The 23782-nt window shown below is 39.2% G+C and overlaps 1 protein-coding gene across 2 annotated transcripts in view; it reads left to right on the forward strand.

Moving 5' to 3' along the window:
- The window catches only part of rpn2 (ribophorin II), a 39080-nt gene extending 15888 nt beyond the window's left edge, over positions 1-23192 (forward strand). Inside the window, exons 8-18 of one of the 2 annotated variants that reach the window (XM_078418916.1) lie at positions 196-314; positions 1192-1297; positions 3591-3682; positions 3803-3917; positions 4453-4647; positions 5902-5988; positions 6557-6652; positions 8574-8649; positions 10515-10644; positions 15996-16073; positions 22573-23192. In XM_078418916.1, coding sequence (XP_078275042.1) covers positions 196-314; positions 1192-1297; positions 3591-3682; positions 3803-3917; positions 4453-4647; positions 5902-5988; positions 6557-6652; positions 8574-8649; positions 10515-10644; positions 15996-16047 — 1068 coding nt within the window. In that variant the 3' untranslated portion in view covers positions 16048-16073; positions 22573-23192. The remainder of the gene's footprint in view (positions 1-195; positions 315-1191; positions 1298-3590; positions 3683-3802; positions 3918-4452; positions 4648-5901; positions 5989-6556; positions 6653-8573; positions 8650-10514; positions 10645-15995; positions 16074-22572) is intronic. The other variant, XM_078418917.1, reaches the window with a different exon arrangement.
- The last annotated feature ends 590 nt before the right edge of the window (positions 23193-23782 follow it).

The following is a 23782-nucleotide window of genomic DNA, read 5'->3' on the forward strand; positions in this document are numbered from 1 at the left end:
GGTTTTAACTTAAGCATGGTTGTCAACAGTAGCGGCTTCATTTGCTTCAGATGTTAATGTAAATCATTTTTCATACAAAAAAAGTAACATAACATGGTGTCTGATGGATAAGGAAAAAAGGTTTGGATTACTTTGCTCATAGCATGTCATTGAAATCAACTTCATCTGAAATCTCTTCCAATGCTTTTTTCCTAGTTGCATGTGATGAATGTCATGTCCCAGAGTCTGACTTCAGCTGATGTTCAGCTTGAATATGCCAAATCTGCTTTGACAAAAAACACAATTCTTCAGCGGTCGTCCTTTGCTTTGAATGGGTAAGAATGAGATTTTGTGACACCTGCATACAAAACTTAGTCTTTGTGGGTGACATGAAATGAAAAATATCAATCTCATTGCATCAAGCCTCTGTTGTGAGAACTAAGTTGAATGACTATTTATAGAAGGCCATCCCATGGTTAACAAATGATGAGCGTTTGATGGTGCTGGGCCTATATTCACTGGAGTTTAGAAGAATGAGGGGGGACCTCATTGAAATGTACAGAATAGTGAAAGGCTTGGATAGAGTGGATGTGGAGAGGATGTTTCCACTAGTGGGAGTGGTTAGGACTAGGGGTTATAGCCTCAGAATTAAAGGACTTTTTTTAGGAAGGAGAAGAGGAGGAATTTCTTTAGTCAGACGGTGGTGAATCTGGAATTCTTTGCCACAGAAGGCTGTGGAGGCAAAGTCAATGGATATATTTAAGGCAATAGATAGATTTTTTATTAGTATGGGTGTCAGAGGTAATGGGGAGAAGGCAGTAGAATGGGGTTGGGAGGGAGAGATAGATCAGCCATGATTAAATGGCAGAGTAGATGATGGGCCAAATAGCCTAATTCTACTCGTACCTCTTTTGTTGACACTGAATTCCCTAACCACAACAGTAAATCAGGTTTGCAGGTCTCCTGACCCTGTATCTTGAAATAAAGAAATAATAAATGAGCTGTCTATTACAAAATAAGAATTGACTTTTTCAAAATATATGTATGTACACACTAGTTTTGCTGTTTTATTGAAACCACAGTTTGAAATGGGAAAAGCAAAACAATCCTATGATCAGGAGCACATCAGATATTCCTAATTCTGGAAGTTAGTTTTTTTAATCTATTATAACCTTTAAATATTTGACAGATGTTTTTTTTTTTTTTCATTAGTGATGTCTTTGAATTGAACTTTATGGAGGTAGAGCCACCAAATGGATATTATGATTTCTCTATTGTTGTGGAAGGTGATAACAGATTTAGAGGAAATCATGTGGAGGTATGTGCATCATCTTAAATGGCATTGCATGTAATCATTTAAAAAATCAAGTATAAAAGAGACTAATGGCATTTATTTCTGAATGTAGTGTTCACATTTATAAATGTTCTCCATGATTCCAAATGTTCTCCATATAAGCTCAACTCTATTACCAAGATGTGTTCTTTGACCCTCAACTCTTGTAATCTTTTTCATGTGGTAGAGTATTATCCCTGATATTGGTATATCATTGTTGTGTGTACCGAGATACAAGTGGAAAAACATTGTCCTTGCAGCCAGACCCATTGTGCACATAGCCATTTTTGGATAATTTCATACCTTTGGCTCTCTGCCTTTTTGTACTCTAAACACCAGTCATCCCTTTTGTTTCCTTCTGATAATTTTCATCCACACTTACCTCCAAACAGAATCCCGTGCTCTCAGATGAATGGTTTTACATTTCATTTGTAAAAATTCTCTGCCTGATTAGGTAAGCATGTGTAGCCCAACTCGTGTTGTTTCCCGAAGATAGACATAAAATGTTGGAGTAACTCAGCGGGACAGGCAGCATCTCTGGAGAGAAGGAATGGGTGACGTATCGTGTCGGGACCCTTCAGACTGATATCAAGGGAGAGGGAGATACATAGATAAGTAAGTGTAAGGTGTGAAAACAGGACAACGAGAATGGAGATCAAGGAAAATGTAGAATGGATCATTGTTAGCTAGGAGAACATAAAAACAAAGCAAACAGAGATAAGATGTAGTCGGAGACAGTCAGACTGGTCGAAGAACTGGGAAGGGGAGGGATGGGGAGAGAGGGAAAGCAAGGGTTAGTTGAAGTTGGAGGTCAATGTTCATACCACTGGGGTGTAAGCTGCCCAAGTGAAATATGAGGTGCTGTTCCTCCAATTTGTGCTGGGCCTCACTGACAATGGAGGAAGCCCAGGACAGAAAGGTCCGTGTGCGAATGGGAGGGAGAGTTAGTGTTTAGTAACAGGGAGATCAGGTAGGTTTAGGACTGAGCGGAAGTGTTCAGCGAAATGATTGCCGAGCCTGCGTTTGGTCTCGTGTTGTTTCCCCTCTTGCTACGCATCTTGTGCCATAAATGGCAAGGGTGGCAGTTGATAACATCAAACTCGCATATGAAGGCTAAACAGAGCAGTTTGAAATTAAAAGACGCAGCAAAAAATTCAGGCACGAAAAATATTAGACAAGTAGAGCTGTTTCCGTACTGCTTGTGCAAAAATGAAGGGAAGAAATACTCATTCAAATTATTGAAATGATATGGAAGTTTTTCCAAAAGCCGTTAAATGAAACACCACACTAGAAAGCTTTAATTCTTGTATTTATTGCATACTTGTTAATGTGCAAATACAGAATTATCAATGATCAATGAAGATCCTTCGATTAAATACGCCCCTTTGCATTGATTGACAGGTGGTCATTTATAAGATTTAAAATATTAAGCTGTGGGAGGAACAGCAGATGCTGAGTCCATTCCCTCCACACATGCTGCTTGATCTGCTGAGTTCTTCCAGAAGTTTGGTTTTTTTTGGTTAGGAATCCAGCATCTGCAGTTTCTTGTCTCAAACAAACAAATTTGTCTGATGTTGTCACCTCATTTAGCTTTTCAAAAACTCTAATTTACAGTCACTTTCTGAACTCCACATTCTTGATAGTTATTCTTGGTCGAGCTAGAACTGTCTATTATAGTTCTGTATATTATAGAACTGTATATTATGGGCGGCACGGTAGCGCAGCGGTAGAGTTGCTGCTTTACAGCGAATGCAGCGCCGGAGACTCGGGTTCGATCCTGACTACGGGTGCTGCACTGTAAGGAGTTTGTACGTTCTCCCCGTGACCTGCGTGGGTTTTCTCCGAGATCTTCGGTTTCCTCCCACACTCCAAAGACGTACAGGTATGTAGGTTAATTGGCTGGGTAAAATGTAAAAATTGTCCCTAGTGGGTGTAGGATAGTGTTAATGTACGGGGATCGCTGGGCGGCACGGACTTGGTGGGCCGAAAAGGCCTGTTTCCGGCTGTATATATATGATATGATATGATGATATTACACATCCTCTTCACTTGCTAATGTTTGTTATCATGAATTAATAGCCATGCTCACAGATTATTGGATACCATTCCATAGTGAAACACAATAAATGTATTATCTAAACAAACAAGTGAAAATATTGAATTGTTCTTTGTTGCTATCAAATTCTTTAATGTTGAAGAATCCAATTCTGGCATGATGCAACAGGAATCAGTGGCGTGGCAGTTCAAGTATAAACCATATTATTTTGTTTGAATCCAGCTGAAAATCAAGGTTGCCACTGAAGTTGGGATAGCAAATGTTGACGTTTCCCTAGTTGATAAAGATCAGAGCATTGCACCAAAGACAACGAGGTAAAGAATCGATTGTCTATTAAAGTGTTTCTAAAACTAACTTTTCGGGAAATAGTTTGAATTTTATAAATACTAATTTAACAATATTCTTCCTTTTGCCTTCAATGTTTATCTTGTTAGGGTGATTTATCCAGCACAAGCCAAGAGTGTCATTACTGCTGATAGTCACCAGAGCTTTGCATTATCTTTCCAGTTGGTTGATGTAAACACTGGATTGCAGCTTACTCCACATCAGGTATGTACTGTACCCTTACTGCTCTCTCCCTTTTACCTGTGTTATATTAAGGTACCGCGTTATATTAAGGTAACGTTATGTAGTATTTGAGTCAGATCTTGCTGAGCCAGACCTTTCCCCCCACAATCGCCTTACCCAGAATTGCCCCTAAACCTCCCTCCCCACCCCCCTCATGACCATACATATTTTGATTAGTAAGGGTGTCAGGTGTCATGGGGAGAAGGCAGGAGAATGGGTTTGAGAGAGAAAGATAGATCAGCAATGATTGAATGGCGGAGTAGACTTGATGGGCCGAATAGCCTAATTCTACTCCTAGAATTTATGAACTTATGCCAAGGCAAATTCTCACTGGCACTTTATCTTCAAGATTTTGGTCCTGGGATTTCAGCAGTATCATGGTCTCTGCTGATGTACTGAGGAAGCCTTGCCTCTAGCTTTTGACAGCCCAGAACCCCCTGCCCCATCTATCTATGCTGCTTTAAAAAAATCATGTTCTTATGAAATTGAGGTATATTGTCAATTTTGTATATTTTAGACATTTGTGCGGCTGTACAATCAGAAGACTGAACAGGAAGTGATATTTGTGGCTGAACCAGACAGTAAAAATGTATACAAGTTTGACTTGGATGTGACGGAAAGAAAGTCTGAATTTAATTCAGTCTCTGGATCTTATGGCCTCGCTTTGATAATTGGAGATGCAACACTTGAAAACCCAATTATATGGCACCTGGTAAGTTTATTCTCCCTTTGAGCATTTTTTTTTGTGTTTAATGGTTCCAATAATGGAAATAGCTTTGAATTTTTTATTTGAAACTTGTTCAATGTATCATTGGTCTGCTTTGGCTTGATCTTAGTGTTAATATGGTGGTTCCAATGCCTTTTTGATGCTGAGTTTAAAGTAATGGTTTGTTTAATCACAATATGGTTAATGTGTGCTGCTTAACCCAGCCCCAGTTAATGTGCCATGTAATTACATTTTTAGAAAAAGATCTGAATTGGTCACATGTAAGATTTAAAAACCTTCCGTTTGGCTTTCTAAAATCAACCTCTTCTATCAAACATTTGCAGGTGAAACATTTTAAACCAATAAATTCAATGACATTGTTGAGTTTGATTTCCCTAGGAATTGAATTTTTAACAGGCTTCGTTCATTATTCAATATTAAGTGTTTAAGTATTAATTACCATTAAAACTATTCGTAATTTCACCTTTTTGCTCTAAAGAACCAGAATAGTGTTCATGTGGCTTTTATTAAATAACGAGCGGACTAAAAATCACACAGGAGAAACAAATGTTCATTGATTTTAGGTGAATGGTGATCAAGGTCATTGTGGTCTCAGTGGATTGAAGGGCCTATTTCCATGCTGTATCTCTAAACAAAAACCTAAACAAAACTAATTATTGTCATTATAGATGAGGCTCTCACTAGGGTCTCTTCTACATCCCGCAGCTCCGCTCTTGCTCCCCCTCCCCCCACTCGCAACAAGGACAGAATCCCCCTCGTTCTCACCTTCCACCCCACCAGCCAGCGAATTTTTTAATTCGGACGAAACTAATTATTGTAATCTTCATGACAATCTATAACAGCATCAGTTGTTGCTTATCCAATTCTCTTAATGAGTTGACAAGGGGGAATCCAATTCAAACACATTTGATTATCTTGATCATAATTTAATGTGTGTATACTAATTTTCCGTATTGCATCACTTTAGTAACTTGCAATGGAATGCAAACTGTCTGGATAAAGGCTGTCTGGAATTTGGAGGGATATGTGCCAAATGCAGGCAGGTGGGCCTAGTGTAGCTGGGACATGTTGGTCGGTGTGAGGAAGTTGGGCCGAAGTGCCTGTTTGCACACTGTATCACTATGACAAAAACAAAAGCTGGACCATGAAGCGACTATGGTTTTAGTATGACTTTATTTTCGCGTAAGTTATAAATCTTAGCATTTAAAGATATCTGTTTTCTTTTCATGACTGTTGTAGGCTGATGTTGTAATTAAGTTTCCTGATGAAGAATCTCCAACCCCAGTACAATCTCGGAATCTCTTTGTCCCCAAACCTGAAATTCAGGTAGGTCCTTGTACAAGATAAAACTGCACATAATGAATTTGTTCTGATCACATTCAGCCCAAGTAACAATAATAACAATATTACATTTCCACTGCTGGAATTCTGTAATAAAAACAATATTTAATCATCCGCTATTCCATACAAAGCACTTATCAGAGCATTTTACTAATCTGTTTTGTTTGTGCTCAAGCTTCAGTCCTACTTTGTTCCACAACTTAAATGCTATCATCTCTAATGTTGCTTTCCTTAAGTAAGTATCTTGAAAGCTGAACCATTGACATTTTTACTTCAATACCTGGCCTGGATTGTTTCTGTATATCCTTTAACTGTTTCTAACCTCTTGTTAATCAAATCTGTTAACATTAGGGGTCTATCTGGCTATTTAATTGAAGTTTATATTTTTCTACGTGACTGCAGTTCGGAGACGAATGAAAATCACTCATAGGAAGTAAAAGTACATATTGTTTTAACTTTGATTTATTCTCTTGCATGATTAGTTACAACATAGCAAATGATCTTTTAACCCTAGTTTTCATATGGTAAATATTTAAACATGATTTCTTTGCAGCATCTCTTCAGGGAACCTGAAAAGAAGCCACCAATTGCGGTCTCAAATACTTTCACTGCCCTTGTTTTAGCTCCCCTCCTGCTGCTTATAATTCTGGTAAGTAGTCATTTTATGAAAGTTTTTAAGATGGTTGGTGCCATGACTGGAATTATGATTGCAGCAGTGACTGTTTTATTGGGAAGGCAAACTTCCAATATTTTGGCCAAAAGTTAAGCATAGCCATCTATTGCTGTATTTTGAACAATTATCCAATACTTGATATTCTGTCACCTGGCAGCTAAAGCATATCTATTTTCACTTTCACAATTTTCTCTTGCTTGATCCAAGGGAACAATTAAAAGTGAAAGAGGCAATTTCATTGTTGCCAGCTCGAATGCCAACTTAAGTTTGAACCGAGATATGGGTATCACATCCAAACCTTCTTGTATTCTAACCAAGTATTTGGATATGTACATACCATGAACCTTGCAGAATGGTGATAATTTGTAGTTGATCTACCTTTCTTCAGATTCTTGATGTTTGTAAAAAGAACATGAAATTAATTATGAAGCCCATTAAGAAATACCTACCAAGAGTTGACATCTGATCCTTTAACTGGTTCTGGGTATTTAGGGTGTAAAAGTGCAGTCAGAATCATTTGTATCCACATATCACTTGCCGGTCTTTGTCCCAACCCCACCTCTTTTCCAGCCTTTTCCCCCTGCCCCCCTCTATTCTCCCATTTTCTGTGTCATAGAATCATACATGGAAACAGGCTCCTTGGCCCAACTCGTCCATGCTGACCAACATGTTCAGTCTATGCTTGTCTCATTTGCCTATGTTCAGCCCATATCCTTCTAAACCTTTCTTAAGCACTTACCTGTCGAAGTGTCTTTTCAGTGCTGTTATAATATCTGCCACATCTAACTCCTTCGGCAGCTCACAATTCAATAATTATTCACTAACCTACACCGGTAGCTCTGTTCACCCTTCCCATCCCTCCCAAACCACCCTCTCTCCAGGTACTTTCCCCTGTAATTGCAGGAAATGCAACACCTGTCCCAATACCTCCTCCCTTGACTCCATCCAAGGACCCCGGTGATCCTTTCAGGTGAGGCAGTTCACTTACAGCTCTTCCAACTTCATTTCTGTATCTGTTGTTCTCAGTGTGGACTCCTGTATATCATACTGGTTTATCGTTTCGCTGAACAACTATGCTCAGTTCGCCTTGGCCTACGTGATCTCCCGGTTGCCAAACATTGCAACTCCCTTTCCCATTTCCGTACTGACCTTTCTGTCATGGCCTTCCACTGTCAGGGTGAGGCCATATGTAAATTGGAGGAGCAGCACCTCATTTGCATGGACCGCTTACAAACCAATGGTAGGAATATTATTTTTCAAATTTCAAGTAACCCTTGCATTCCCCCTCTCTCCGTCGGTACCATACCTTAGTTGTCCTGCTAGTTTCACTGTTCGTATCCCTTCATTGTCACTTCTTCCACAGCCAACAACGGACCATTGTGACCTCCACCTTTCCTTGGTCATCGGTGCCGGCTCTGATTTGTTCTGTACCTTTTCATACCTCTAGTTTCTCTCTCTCTCCCTCTCCTGACTCCCAGTCTGAAGAAGAGTCTCGAGCTGAATTGTCACCTATTCCTTTTCTCCAGAGATGCTGCCTGGCCCACTGAGTTACTCCAGCATTTTGTGTCTGCACTGTGATCTGTAATGTGAGTATCATTTTTAAATGATATTCGCATTGCAAATTATTTTTCTGACATGATGCAGGCAATGGCCATTGACAAAGACTGGCACTGAAATTAACACTGCCTTTGCAATGAAATTACTGCCAGCAATTAATCTGTTCTAATGGACTTTCTTGGCTTTTTTCTCCATTTCCTAGGTTTAAATATACCTGTCCAAATAACATTTTAAATAAATGCAATGTTGATCTTAAATTTTACCCATTTTTGAGATGTTTGTGTTATGCAAATTGCCTTTTAACCTTGTTTCTTTGCTTCAAAATTGTCTTCTCTTGCAGTGGATCAAATTGGGTGTTAACATCTCTAACTTCACCTTTTCACCAAGCACTCTCGTCTTCCATTTGGGTCATGCCGGTGAGTTCTAATGACTTGAGAAACTAATCCTAAGGAGGAAATTTAAGGGGGAAGGGAAGGGGAAAGGAGTTGTTTGTCAAAGTTACCTAAGATTGGAGGACACAATGTTCATATCATTGGGTGTAAGCTACCCAAGTGGATTATGAAGTGCTGTTCCTCCAATTTGCCTGTGGTATCACTCCGGCAATGGAGGAGGCTCAGGACAAAGGTCAGTTTGGGAATCTCCGTACAGACAGCACCCATGGTCAGGATCGCCCCTGGGTCTCAAGCGCTGTTTGGCAGCAACTCTGCTGCTGCACCACTGTGTCGCCCTAATATCCTCGTATGGAAACTCTCATCTTGGGAGCATATGCAGCCGAGACGGAGGAATTGAGAGTAAGGGTAGCATCTTTGCAAATGGCAGGGTGGGAGCAATTGTTGTTCAGATAACTGGGAGTCCGTAGGTTTGTAGTAGATGTCAGTCGACAGTCTGTCCCTGTAATGGAGATGGATCAAGATAGGGGAGAGAGATGTCAAAGATAGTCCAGATGAATTTGAGGATAGTGTGGAAGTTCTTGGTGAAGTTAATGAAGTCCATGAGTTCTGGATGGATGCAGGACAAGCCCCACGCTGACCAAACTGTCCTGGACCGCCTCTATTGCCAGAGTGAGACCACACGCGAACTGGAGGCACAGCACTTTATTACTAGGGTAGCTTGTAGCCCAACGGTATGACCGTTTAATTCTCCAATTTTAAGTGTCTTCTGCAACCAGCCCCCTTCCCTCTTCCTTCCCCTCAACACTATCCACCCACTCTCTTCACCTGAACCCTGGGTGACCTTGCACTGGTTCCACCAAAAATCTTCTAGCTTTACAGTTCACAAGTATGTATTTCTTTAGTGCTCACACATGCTTCTATCCAACAATCTGCCTATCAGGGAACCTCCTTCGCCTGAGGTCATCTGTTGCCAGTGGTGATTTGTCCGGCCCCCTCTTCGCTCTCGGTTTCTCCTGCTCCCCCCTGCAGTCTGCCTAAAGAAGGGTCTCAAACCGAAATGTCACCTATCCATTTTCTCCAGAGATACTGCCTGATATTCCAAGTTACTCCAGTATTTTGTGTGTATCTCAATGACTTGTGTTCAAAAGAACAGATCTGCACAGAATGTCCTGGAGGCTCTGAGCATAAAAAATACAGTGGATTCAGCCAGATGATTAGCTCAGCTGTGTCAAAGTTGTTTGTAACAATGTCTCCTCACTACCTTTTAGTTCGGTTCCTTGTACAGTTTGCATCCGATTACCACCACAAGGGGATCCCATAACCAGGCTTATTTGCAGAAGGCTGTTTAATTGTGGTGATGTAAAGTTTTCATCAGTTTAAGATGGTCTTTCACAGTGAAATTGCAGATTTGAGACTGCGGAGAAAATATTTTCTTTGTCATTTATTTCAAAAGAACCAGTTAAATTGTGCTACTGTTGATGAATTGAGAACACTTGGTAGGTGCATTGTGCATCATCATTCCTGCAAGGCCAGTTAATGGTATAAACTGCTGGAGTAACTCCACAGTTCAGACTGCATCTCTACAGAACATTGAAATGTGACATTTTTGGTCAGGACCCTTCAGACTGGTTTCAGGTCCCGAACTGAAACGCTAGTCTGAAGAAAGGTTCTGATCCAAAACGCCATGCATCCATCTTTCCTGACCGGCTGGGTTATTCTGGCACACTTTTGTTTGTATAAACCAGTATTTGCAGTTTGTAGTATCTCCAGTCAATGATACACTTCGCTATTAGTAGTTTTCATCCAATGTTTATTCAAGCTAGAAATTCTACCACTACCACGTTTTAGCCAGTGGTGGTCTAAATTTTCCCCTTTGTCCTCACTTCTAGGGATGTTGGGATTGATGTATGTATATTGGACTCAACTGAACATGTTCCAGACTCTGCAATATCTCGCTGTGCTTGGCAGCATCACCTTCTTTGCTGGGAACAAAATGTTAGCTCAAAAGGCTGTGAAGCGGTAAGTTGTTACTCAGCTCAAGTATTCAATGTATCAGTGTAATTGTATTTTTGTATTTTCCAGATTTACATTACTTTGTCACTGCAGAGATTAGTTTTTAAATACAAAGACATATGGCCTCTAACTCTCATCACTAAATTTGCAGGAGCTTGCATTCAATACAATTGAATCCAAATAATAATCCTGATTAAAATGTCCTGACCAGTAACTAGTCAGTGGTAATTTCATTGGTTCTCGCTGTACTTGGGGTTACCATTTTCTGATTATAATTTAACTATACCTAAGAATGTGGACAACGTGATCTCCACTAACTTTACCAAATAACCGATACAGAAGTTGAGCGAAAATGCGCAAGTTGATGTAATTTTGCACTTTATGATTTAATCTTAATGTTATAATTTTTATAAATTGAGCCCATTGTCATCAGAACAGTAGCATTCACTTCTTGGTATCACAATATAAAGTCCTGTTAATGGAATAGCTTTGTTTAAAGCACATCAGGTGCATGATGTGCAGAACCTAAAGGATAAAGTTGAGTGTAACATATTATGGACCTTCTAAAATAATTAAATGCAGCATTATCCCCAAGCTAAAAATTGAATCTGATGCATTTATCCAGAGGCAGTTTTGGCTTTTATTAAAGCTTGCAAACAATGGCCCAACATGAATGGCAAGCTGAAGAGATAACCCAGCATTCATCCTGGGTTGGCAGAAATCTCCCCAGCCATTTTAACTTCAATAACTAGCTTCACAAAATTAGACGTTTAATTTGTCACTGGAGGATTGAGGTACCCTAATCAACAATGTTGACACCAAACACGGGGTAACTTTGGAAAAAGTCTTTCCTGTCTGAAATAGAGCACAAAAGGCAGTATCGTGGGCAACTTTGAATTTGACTTAAGAGTTAATCATTTAAGTGCCCATTGCATATCTGTATATTTTTAATGATGGTATCTTCAGCAGTATTCAAGACTAATAAATATTTCATGGAAATTAAAACTAGCCAAAAATGAATTTGGTAAGTGTTGGTACTTATTTTAAAATGAAAACATTAAAAATATTTGCCTTGCAGCTATTTGCCATTATTATTTGAAGCTCTGAATGTATCTAAATGTGTTTCTAGCTCTCTTGCAGTGTAGGTATCCAGTAGCTGAAGTTAATAGGATTAAGGTCTACTACATTCATTTACTTCAGGAACTTCCAGAACAGATCCAGCTCTTCCCTTTGAGATGAAGGTGTCATTCTGATGGGATCCATTCTGGTGGGACTCTAATGAAATATATTAAGAATTAATACAGTCACTGATGTGCAAATTAAGAGGGGAGAAATTCTAGTGACAAAATACAGAATTCCTTTGTCTAGTTTTTGTATTGAGTAAGTTGATAACGGTTACAATGAAAAATATTCTGTTGTGTTAATTGTGACATTCCTCACCGTGACTAACACTTAGCAAGAGGGAAACAAAACTCAATCAAAACTGGATATTGAATGAAATTTTCATTGAAGCAGTGCATCTCATTCAGGGTCTACTGAATGTAATGTATCATTCTAACACAGCATTGGACAATACTAGGTAAATTGGTTGGCAAAACGTTCCTTCCTGGTATGGTTGTTTCTGGAAATGATTATAGAATTCAGCAGCTGATTGGTGTACCCTTTATTTGCATTGTCATTGTTTAGGAGCATATTTTAAAATGCGCGTGCAATAATTTATTTTTAAATATTGTTATTATTTATCACTTAAAACAGACAAAGTTAGGATTAACTTTTTACATAATATGTAGCACATTTTGACTATTGTTCCTCTTAAACCCTTTGCTCAATTTAATAGATATCCTTTGCTGAGCGCACTTGCTCACTGCATGGTACACACCATATTCCAAGCAGTTTCAAATAGTACTTGTGATTTCCATGTATTTCATACGTCATTTTAAAATAATCAGCATTGAAATCTGAAATATTTCAATTCATTGTTGTATTGAGTAATGTACACTTTGAAGTCTTCTATTGCATGATTTGTTGGTCACTTATGCAATTGGGTCCTTGCGATGATTTGATCTAATGAAATTCCTTAATAATTCCCTCTCTTTCCCCCCCCCCCCCCATGACTTTTAAAAACTGTTCACTTAATATTATCACTTTGGTCCAGCATCTCTGTGCATAATGCCCACATGAACCAAGTGACAGTGATATGCTCTTTGAGATATTTCAAGTGACATTCAGCAGTAATCATGCAAGTATAACTTGATTGGTATTCTTGCACTAGAAATGCCTAGTGTTCCCTCAATCAAAGGTGCTATCAAACCCCTGAGTATTGGTTAATTAGTATGCTGATGCAAATGTCATGGTCAACCCACTGTTTAGAGCTTTCCTGATGCACAATTGAGTAAAATGCTTCACTAGTGTACGGGGTGATTGTTGGTCGGTGCGTACTCGGTGGGCCGAAGGGCCTGTTTTAACACAGGATCTCTAAACTAAATGTGCCTACCACAAATGTCAGGCTCACTGGTCTCTAATTCCCAGGCTTTTCCTTGCAGCTCTTAAATAGTGTCACAACATTAGCCACCCTCCAGTCATCTGGCACCTCACCCATGTCAAACAATGATTGGTATCTCTCAGGAAGGGTTCCCGCAATTTCTTCTCTCGTGTCCCCGGATATATCTGATCGGGGGTTTTGTCTAAGACATCCAGCACCCCCTTGACTGTAATGCACGGTCCTTGTGACATTGAAATTAACTGTCCCAAGTTCCGTAGCCATCATGCCATTCCACTGTGATTATCTTGAAACTTGGGCAGTGACATGGGTAATTTTTCAATAGCTTGGCATTGGTTATTAAGCTTATACTGGAATTTGTACACAGTAAAGGTTTGGCGTGTATTTGGCTATTTAATCCACAAATGTTGACTCAGAAATAATAAACAGTTGAGGTTCAAGTTAATAATCACAACTGCATTTACATAAGGATCTAGGATTAATGAGGCAGCCATGGGTTCATATTTTTGAAAACATTTTTAATGCATTAACTTTGAATTGAAATCGTGCAGTCTGGTTTTAAAACATGAACGTTCTGACAAAACATTTCAAAATCTTAGTAATTAGTGATTTTAGTATTTGTTGGAAGTCCACAAAATATTTCTCGTCTTTTAATGTTTGTAATTTGAAAAATTTGCTGTTGAGAGATTTTCCCCTTCCCTTTTACCACCTCTCTTGAAGGCTATGATGTGGGAGAAACTGTCGTTCTTTTGCAAGTTACCATTCCTTGCTCTCAATTATAGCAGCCCACAGAGTTGACCAATTCCATTTACAGGCTGTAATATAAAAAGAGGAGCTGATTTCTGCTTTGGAGCACACACTGGGGTATTACAGCAAGTTGCTGCTCCACTTTCTGGGGAATCCACAGGCGGGCCACAGCTGGTAACTAACTGGTCATGCTCTACTGCTCTAAGTTCAGAACATGGAGCAGTACAGCACAAAAACGCCCTTCGGCCCACAATGTTTGTGCCAAACATGATGTCAAGTTAATCTGATTTTATCAGCCTGTATATGATTTTTGTCCATCTAGTCCTTGTACTTCCATGTGCCTAACTAAAAGCCTTTTTTATGCCAATATTGCATCTGCCTCCACCATCACCCCTGACATTCCAGAGAAAACTATCCAAATTTATCCAACCTCTCGTAGTTGAAGCCCAGGCAGCATACTGGTAAACCTACTCTGCACCCTATCCAATACCATCACATCTTCCTGTAATGGGGCAACTAGAACAACATGCACTACTCCAAATGCGTCCTAACCAAAGTCTTTTAGAGCTGCATCATGACTTCCTGACTCTTGTACTCAATGCCCCTAGCAATGGAGGCAAGCAGGAGTTTTCAAACTTATCACTCACAGCAAAGCTCAGTAATATCCAGACGATGGTATCCTTTATTCCTCTTGTCCCCACTGGTTCCTCTTCCACCTTCAGTGGACTTCCAGTTGCTAGCTTTATTACTAGTGGTAAATAGATTAACTGCTAATTCTAGTAACGCCCCTCTTCATTTTGAACATTTCTGAAATGTTACATGCTAAGGAGAATAAACCCAGCCTCTGTAGTTTGTCACAACACATAAATCTCTTATTTCCAGGATACATTTGGTAAGTACCGTAACCCTTCTCTATGGTCTGGTATCTGTAATCGGTCTTGATCTTCCAGCTGAGACATAGTGAGTGGTTTGTAGAGGTTTGGTGTATCTTATAATTTCTGTTTATGCAATCCTGGCTGGCATATACTTTGTCTTCTCAACTTATTCTGCACTTCAGTTTCCTTTGTTAATCATCATAAGCAAGCAGGGTAACTGAAGTCAGTGTTTGTTTATGCTGCAGGGTGCTTACAGATGACTGATCATATCATATTGATGAATTCCTGTTGGATATATAATTTTAGTAATGCATTTGAAGGTAGTGCACCTAGAAATAGATTACCTGTGTTGTCTCAGAGAAGCTTCTGAGTCATGGGGGAAATCTATTTTAAAGCATGTACTCTTTCAAAATAGTGCATAAATACATTTATTATTAGACTGTTTCCATGTTCCAAAGGGTTCTAATAAATCTCAGTGGTTAGTTCAGTGGTACAATAAAATAATGTTGTTTGACACTTTAGAAAATAAATCTTTACATAATAATGAAGTCCCAGTGATCAATTTGTTTGCTGTTCACTGCAGTGCCACTTGCTAGAGGGGAAAAAAGAGGTCTTTATTCTTGTCATTGCTTCCCTGTCAGTTTTTATGCATGGATAAATGCGGCAAGCTGCAATGTTTGATACCCCCAATGATAGAATATCTTACCAACAACCACTTTTTAAAACACCACCTCCTTCGGTGAGGTGAATGGGAAACCAGTTAAATTGGAGTCCAGTGAGCATCTTGTGAGCAGAAAAAGTATGAGGTCCAAAATGCACATTTATCCGAGAATTATCATGACTCCAAACTGAGGCCATACCTTTGAGGAGAAACATTTTGTCTGGAATTCACTTTTTGCTTTTAAATACAGTTTATTAAAATATCTGTAATAAATTACAAGTTTTACATTTAATTAAAACAGTAACTCTAAATTCATGTATGGTAAGAAAATTGTTAAAGAAAAAACAGTGGGAACATTGAAATTAAGAACAAACCATTGTAAAAAGCGAGTTCCAACTATTTGGTTTATGCGGACGTCAATAGTTTCTCTCTTGAATGTAGAGTTTTGAACTCTCAGCCTATCATCGGTGGCACTTCAATGAAGACGTTAGTTCAGCTTTAATTCTGAATGGTATTCCTCCGCTCTTAAGATCTTTTGTTTTCTCTAAATCTATATTCCTTTCTCCTTTGCCAGGATTGCAGCAGAACAAAGCAGTAGATTGGCAAAATATAGGACTCTTCGGTAGAAGGGTTTCTAATCAACTTAACCCAAGTAAGGGTTTTAAATGCATCAGCTGTGTGTATAGAAAATGACATTTTCTGATGTGCATTTGTCTCGTTAAATGTTTTTCATTTCTGTTGTGCATGGCAAAATATTTTTTTTAACGTTTATGGTAACGTTGTATTACTTTGTCAAAGTTACTGTTGTTGGGTTATTCAGACTTCCATTTGATGTAATCTGGATCGAAAGTTCTTTTTCTGCCACCTTAACCCTTATTTTGATATTCAATACTCCTTAAAAATTGAATTTATTTTATTAATCCAGTACCCTAACATCAAACAAGAGCTTGAAAACAAGAATATCTTGATAAATGTTTTCACCTATTGCTTTACATTGTTGAGAATTGGTGGGCTGTAAATTGTACTAATTTAATCAATAACTGGAAACGGCAATATTAAGGCTCGAAGGATTGGTATTTAACAAATACTCCTGCAGGTGTTGGAATTGGAAACAAAAATGGAAATGCTGGTTGAACTTATCCTGTCATGCAGCATCTGTCGAGGGTTTGCAGTTTTTAAAGCTGAGCTGGAGGAGCATAAAGCAGGTTTAAAACATCAGGTGATAAAGAGCATAAGTGAAATGCCTTGCTAATGGTTTGTAAAGAAACTGGGTGAGAAAGCGATACGTGTGAATAATTGGAAGCAATCAGAGCAGTTTACCTGAGGTTGAAGTTAATGCTCATTCCAGGAGGCTGCAAAGTTCCCATCCTGCACTTTGACAATTAGTTAAATTGAGATGAGGGCACAGTGGATTTGCAACTATTTAACCATATTTGCTTGATAAATTGTTCCAGCCCTCAATCCAGATTTCATCCAGGCATGTTCCACAGTTGACCAGAATTACCTGCATGTTGTGTTGCATGCTACATTTTTATGTTTAAATATTTTTGATTATTTATTGGCTGTTTTTATTTATTTTTTATTCCAATGGGATACAGTTATTTGGGAATAGTGACAATAATACTCATTCTGGCATTCATGCAGATTTGGTTGAATAAATCGCCATGTTCTAATCCCTTAACTCCCTGCATCAATTTTAAGAAAAAAAGCACTGGCATATTAAATGAAACTTAGAACAAGGATCATATTCTGCAAATCAAGGTGACTTAAACTATATTTAGTCTTTATCTTTCTTCAAAATTGCTTCAAGTTATATTTTAAATTTGAATGTAACTTTTAGTATGAAATGAAATGGCCGATGTGTACTACTTTGTAACTCTGAACCCTTTAAAAGATTCTGAATGTCTACACATTCTGCACATTTTAACGAATCTTGGCACTTATTTTTATAACGCCATTGCGATTAAATTTAAATCATATTAACACAAGTTAAAATTGCTGGCCTCTTCCATTTTTCTTAAATCTTCATTTCAAATGTATTACTTTGGAAAATTTGAGATCTGTGAATAAGGATAATTGTTCTCAAAATGGATTCTGTTTAAATTCCAATAATCTGGCACTCCTGCACCAGCAGATTGTCCAAACAATCGAATGTTATTCCTTCTAATATCCAATGGCAATTTAAATTTGCAGTCTAGTCCATAGGAAGTGTCTTGACCTCAAACTATTTATTTCCCTCCAGAGATGATGCTTGCCCGCTGTGTCCCTACAGCAGTTGTTTTTTGCTCAAGATTCCAATCTTGAGCAGTCTGCACTTTTAATTTGCATTTTTAAATGCTGTGCAGTATTATAATTGTAATTTCTAATGAGCGTGTGAACCCAGGCTTTGTTTGGTGAATTGAAAAGGAGCACGGGAATTATCAGCTGATGACCCAGAAGAAAGCCATCAGAATTTTGACATGGCAGATTATTTGCATTTCACTGTACTGGAGTTGGACAGGCCTGTGTCACTTGGTTTAATCTTAATTCATAATTACACTCAGATGATCTTTCATGAGAGAATATTATTACACCAAGTAATAAATTCACAAAGTTTTGCTTGGTAGGCTGCTCTGGATGGTTAGATCGTATGGGATCTAAGGAGAGCTAGCCGACTAGAAGAAAATTGACTTCATGGAAGGATGCAAAGGTGGAAGGTTGTTTTTCCAACCAGAGGCCTGTGACTAGTGGTGTGCCTCAGGGTTCGATGCTGGGCCCATTGCTGTTTGACATCTATATCAATGATTTGCATTGGAACGCACAAGCCATGATCAGTAAGTTTTCAGAATGCACTAAAGTGGATGGTATTGTAGATAATGAAGATGGTTGTCAAAAATTACAGCAGGATTTTGAACGGTTGGGCAGGTGGGCTGAGGAATGGTTAATGGAGTTTAATAGAGAGAAGTGCAAAGTGTTGCATTTTGGGACGTCAAACCAGGGCAGGACCTACACAGAGAATGGCAGAGCTCTTGGGAGTAATCATAGTTTCTAAGTACAGTATAGCACAGACCCCACCAGTCTCTGTTAATTTTTTTAAAACTTGCCTGGCACATCTCCATTAAACTTTGCCTCTCTCACCTTAAAGCTATGCCCTCTAATGTTGGACATATCCCCCCCCCCCCGCCCCCGGGAAGAAGGTTCTGTCTGTCTACCCTAGCTATGCCTCATAATTTTATATACTTCTCTCAAGTCTCCCCTCAACCTCTAACATTCCAGAGAAAACAATCCAAGTCTATTTCAACCTCTCCCTGTAGCTGAAACCCTCTATTCCAGGCAGCATTCTGGGAAACTTCCTCTGCACATTCTCCAAAGCCTCGACATCTTTCCTGTAATGAGGCGATCAGAACTGCCCGCAGTACTTGAAATAAAGTTGAGGACTAGAGGGATCTAAGAGAGTAGGAACATAGTTCCTTGAAAGTGGCATCACAGGTAGATGTTGGTCAAGAAGGCTTTTCGCACATTGGCTTTGATCAGTCAGAGTATTCAGTACAAAAGTTGGGAGGTCATGTTACAGTTGTACAAAATATTGGTGATGCCACATTTAGAATATTATGTTCAGTTTTGGTCACCCTGATAGGAAAGATGTTAAGCTGGGCCAAAGCAATTGGGAGAGGTTGGCCAGGCTTGGACTTTATTCCTTGAAGTGCAGGAGGATGAGGGGAGATCTTGTAGAGGTGTATAAAATAATGCAAGGTACAGATAGGGCAAATGCATAATCTTTTACCCAATGTAGGGGAATCAAGAACCCGGGGGGGGGGGTTAATAGGTACATGAGGAGCAACTTTTTTTTACACAAACAGTGGTAGATATAGGGAACGAGCTGCCGGTGGAGGTAGTTGAGGCAGATACTATCACAATGTTTTAAAAACATTTGGTGCATAGATAGGATAGGTTTAGAGGGATTATGGGCCAAACGCAGGCAAGTGGGACAAGTGCAGATGGGCCATGTTGGTCAGTGTGGGCAAGTTGGGCCGAAGACCCTGTTTCCACACTATGATTGACTCCATAAGTCTTTGTCTTTGTTAAAGTTATCTTGCGTAAATGGTATGTGAATGAATTTATCTAACATTATTGCTTTGTGGATCTCACAATAGACTGGCTGACCTGCAACTGCAGATTTGGCCAATAAGACATGAGGCAGCTTGTGGGGTACTGAGCTAAAGTAAGAGCATTAGATGTGCAACTGCTCTGCACTGAAACCTTGCCATCATTCCCCTCAAAGTTCACCAGGCATCTCTGCTAGTGATGAGTTTCAAAAGACTTTGCAGAAGAAAAGTTAAATGGCCATGATAAGGGTATCATTATTTCTGTTTAAAGATGTCATTCATTGTGTGCAAGTCATTGGTAAAGGACTGCATGAGCACTTGTGGCTTCATGCAGAATTCAATGAGTTCTCGATGAATGAATCATTGCAAAGGCCTATAGTTGTGCTGCTCTTGTTTGAGACTTACTCTCTAATTCCTTTGTTGCCCTAAACACAGATAAACAGAGTATGAACATGCCTCCTTCCTCTGTAGATTCTACGCTGATCCTCTTGTCTGCTTTTTCTCAAATGATTTGCAAGTCCCCAAGTTACAACTCAACTATCCTTGCTTTAAAAACAGGAAATATTGGAAACATTCGGCAATGGAAAGTAAAATGGTCAATATTTATGGTCAGAAATGAGTGGGAGCAGGGGCAATCTTGGATTGTATGACTGCACCTTTCGTGAGTGGCCTGTGAAGGGTTGGTGCTATTTTACTACATGGCTTGCAGGACACATGACAACCTTGTGAGATGTGAATTAGATCTGAGTCCAGTGATCAAAGTCTGATTCCATTTCTCACCAGAGCTGCTGTATCATTCTTTGCTTCCTTTATCATAGTAACCTACCTAACACACAAAAGGTGAAGAGAAACAGAGGTGGTTGGCATGTGTAGAAAGGATGGGTAGAGTAGTGGAATATTGTGTGTAATTCTGGTTGCCCCGCTGCAGGAAGGATGTGGAGGCTCTGGAGAGGGTGCAGAAGAGGATTATGAGGATGCCGCCTGGATTAAAGGGTATTTGCCATAAGGAGTGGTTGGACAAATGGACTGTTTTCTCTGGAATTTCAGAGGCTGAGGGGAGACCTGATAGAAATGTATACAATTGTGAGAGACGTAGATGATCAGAACCATTTTCCCAGGTGGAAATGTAAAATACTAGAAGGCATAAATAAGATGAGAGGGGGAAAGTTTTTTTCAGCGATGTACAGGGCAAATTTAGATTAATAAGTGCCTGGAACGTGCTAACAAGTGATGGAGAAGGCAGATACAACAGTGTTTAAGACGTATAAGAAAATAACTGCAGATGTTGGTACAAATCGATTTATTCACAAAATGCTGGAGTAACTCAGCAGGTCAGGCAGCATCTCGGGAGAGAAGGAATGGGTGACGTTTCGGGTCGAGACCCTTCTTCAGACTGAAGAAGGGTCTCGACCCGAAACGTCACCCATTCCTTCTCTCCCGAGATGCTGCCTGACCTGCTGAGTTACTCCAGCATTTTGTGAATAAAAGTGTTTAAGACGTCCTTGGGTGGTTGAATAAGAGAGGCAATGGAAGGATATAGATCATGTGCATGTTGAAAAGGATTTGTTTAATTGGGCATCATGTTCAACACATGTTTTTCCTGTCTTGTTTTAGAGCCGGTATAAAGGGAAGAGGGGGGTGAGGTGAGACAGAGACCAGTAGGTACCAAGGAGAGGTGATGAGGTAGGTGGGTGTTGAGCTGAAGCAGGGGGGGGTGGTCTTGGGTGGAGCCAGGTTGGGGGAGGGTGAAGGGCGGATAGAACTAAGATGTGGTGGATGAAATGGGTCAGTTATAGGCAAATAGAGCAGGAGGCGGACAAATTGAGGGGTTTATGGGAAATAGAAGAAAAATGTGAGGATTACAGGTAAATCAGAAGTTACCTGTAATTGGAAAATTCATTCATAATATTTGGATTGCAGACCACCATCAGAATGAGGTGATGTTCTTCCACTTTGTGATGAGCTTCACCTTGGCAGTGATTGACAGATAAGTCTGTGTAATGGGAATTACATCCTAATGTATTTTAACTTTCCTACCCTCATTGAACATCTTCCAGCATTGAATTGCATGCAGCCTTGATGCTGCCTTGTTTGTGCCAGGAGATAATAATGTGACGGTGACAATTAGCTCCTTGCATGAACTTAGAGCATCCAATATCAAATCCAGCGAAGTGTCATTCAAGTAAAATGCAGTCACTGAGGATTTGCTCTTCAAATTAGGATCTTTTGAATTTGTGGTCAAAATCAATACTTCCATATCATTTGTCATAGCTTAATGAAAATTGGTTGAAAATGTGTCAATGAGGAATCGCTGTCGAATACAGCAATTTAATCCAGGTATCCGAAGTTCCATCAGACACTCTGCCTCTCAAACGTTTCCTGTTTCATTATGTTTAAAACTTCAAATTCAGTTTGGCTTCAAATTCTGCAATAATCAGATTTGAAAGTTTTGCTTTTCTTGCTGAATGAGCAATCTGGTTAATCAGTTTTAAATAAAGGATGGGTAGAATGTTTATGAAGTGGTTTCTCTCAAAGACTTTCTGAAGGCAATCGCAATTTAACCTCTGACACATTGAAAAATACCTCAACAGAGACTTTTTTTAAAGTTTATGGTGTCTGGTTTGATAACTATGAAGCAATTGGGATAATTATATGCAAAGTGTTTGTATAACCGTTTTAAAGTTCTGGCCATACCTAAATTCCTAAGATTCTGTAAATTATTATTAAGATGTGATTTGATTAGTAGGTTCTACTGTTCAAGAAAAGATGCCTCACGGAAGTGTTTTACATGAGTTATGATATGCAATACACACAACCATTTGTGTCATAAAAGGATGGTTGAGAGTTGGAGTCAGAATTTGATAAAACTAAATGTGGAGTAGAAAAATAAATTATTTGTTTGGAGGGGATGTTTCTCAAAAGGATATGCTACATTTATTGGTTCAAGACAGATAGTTTAGTCACAGACCAGAAAACATGGAAACCTAACATATTATAATTTTGTGCAACGTGTATTTGTATGGTATGAACCAACAATCTAATTTACAAAATCTGATTTTCTTTTAGATCAGGGAGTCAAGTCAATAGGAGCACTTGAAGAAGAAAATCTGAAGATAAACTTATTTCTAAAGCCTGCAGTTGTGCCACCAGATTTCTGAAATTTGATTGTAATTTCCTTTCTCGGAGTGGTGAAGGTGTTTTTTTAAATGAACTGTCACGTGAGGCAGCCTCTGATATTTCTTCACAAGTAATCGGCTGCACTTCAGTGTTGGCTTTCCTTTGGTTGTCTCTGATGGTACATGTGTGATATCAGTTTGTTTTCTGCAATAAACATGAGCAGAAAATGAAATTGTCAACTTTATTGAGATCTCCAATAAGCTTTAAAGTTTCTTGAGTGTGTGCTTCTGAAGGCTGTTATCATTTCACAGCATAGTCAGGTGGTTGCTAGCCAGTGTTCGCTCGTTCTTGGCCTAAGAGCATCACTAGAAAGTACAGCTTTTATAGCCCCCAATCACAAATTTCCTTTTGACGGTTGGGATATTCCAAAATCAACCTGCATAAAACAATGCACATGTCTGCTCAATCCACCCAGTGACAATTTGTTAGAGGATGGTTTGTGTTGGCCAGCAGCAAGTGGGATAACAAATAAGTCGACATGTTTATTAAAATGTCTGTTTAATAAACTTGCTACTTGTACGTCTCTGCTTAATGGGTTCACCATCAATCATAAGGCATTTTTGATCCCTGATCACCAGCACACGGTATATGTTAGTATTTCCCAAAAGATTACAAAATGCGCTGCAGTTATTCACCTGGCTCCACCAACTGCTCCCAAACTCATCAGCTCTACCACTGTGAAGAAGAAAGATAACTGGCACCTGGGACCACCACTAACTGCACATTTGCCTTCAATTTGAACACCATGCTGATTTGGAAATATAGATGACGTTTTGCGGGGGGTGTTCATTATTGCTGATTGTCTGCTGTAACTGAGTAAGGGGATGTTAGTTCATATTTTAAATGTTACATCTAAGGTAGTATATGAAAGATAAAACAGATACTGAAAGCACGATAATAAAGCCAACTTCTGCAGTACACATATTTCATCATGGATTGCATTGTATTTGGAAACAGTGAAAGTAGCTGGCACAATTCTTTATAAATTAGTGTTGTTGCCCATTGCCACCACCGAGCAGTCACTGTTGTGTAATTGAAATCTATTATAAAGAAGTCCATAATAACAAGGGTAGATTGTATGTCATTGATCCCAACATCA

The sequence above is a fragment of the Rhinoraja longicauda genome, chromosome 22, assembly GCF_053455715.1.
Source record: "Rhinoraja longicauda isolate Sanriku21f chromosome 22, sRhiLon1.1, whole genome shotgun sequence".
Lineage (NCBI taxonomy): Eukaryota > Metazoa > Chordata > Chondrichthyes > Rajiformes > Arhynchobatidae > Rhinoraja > Rhinoraja longicauda.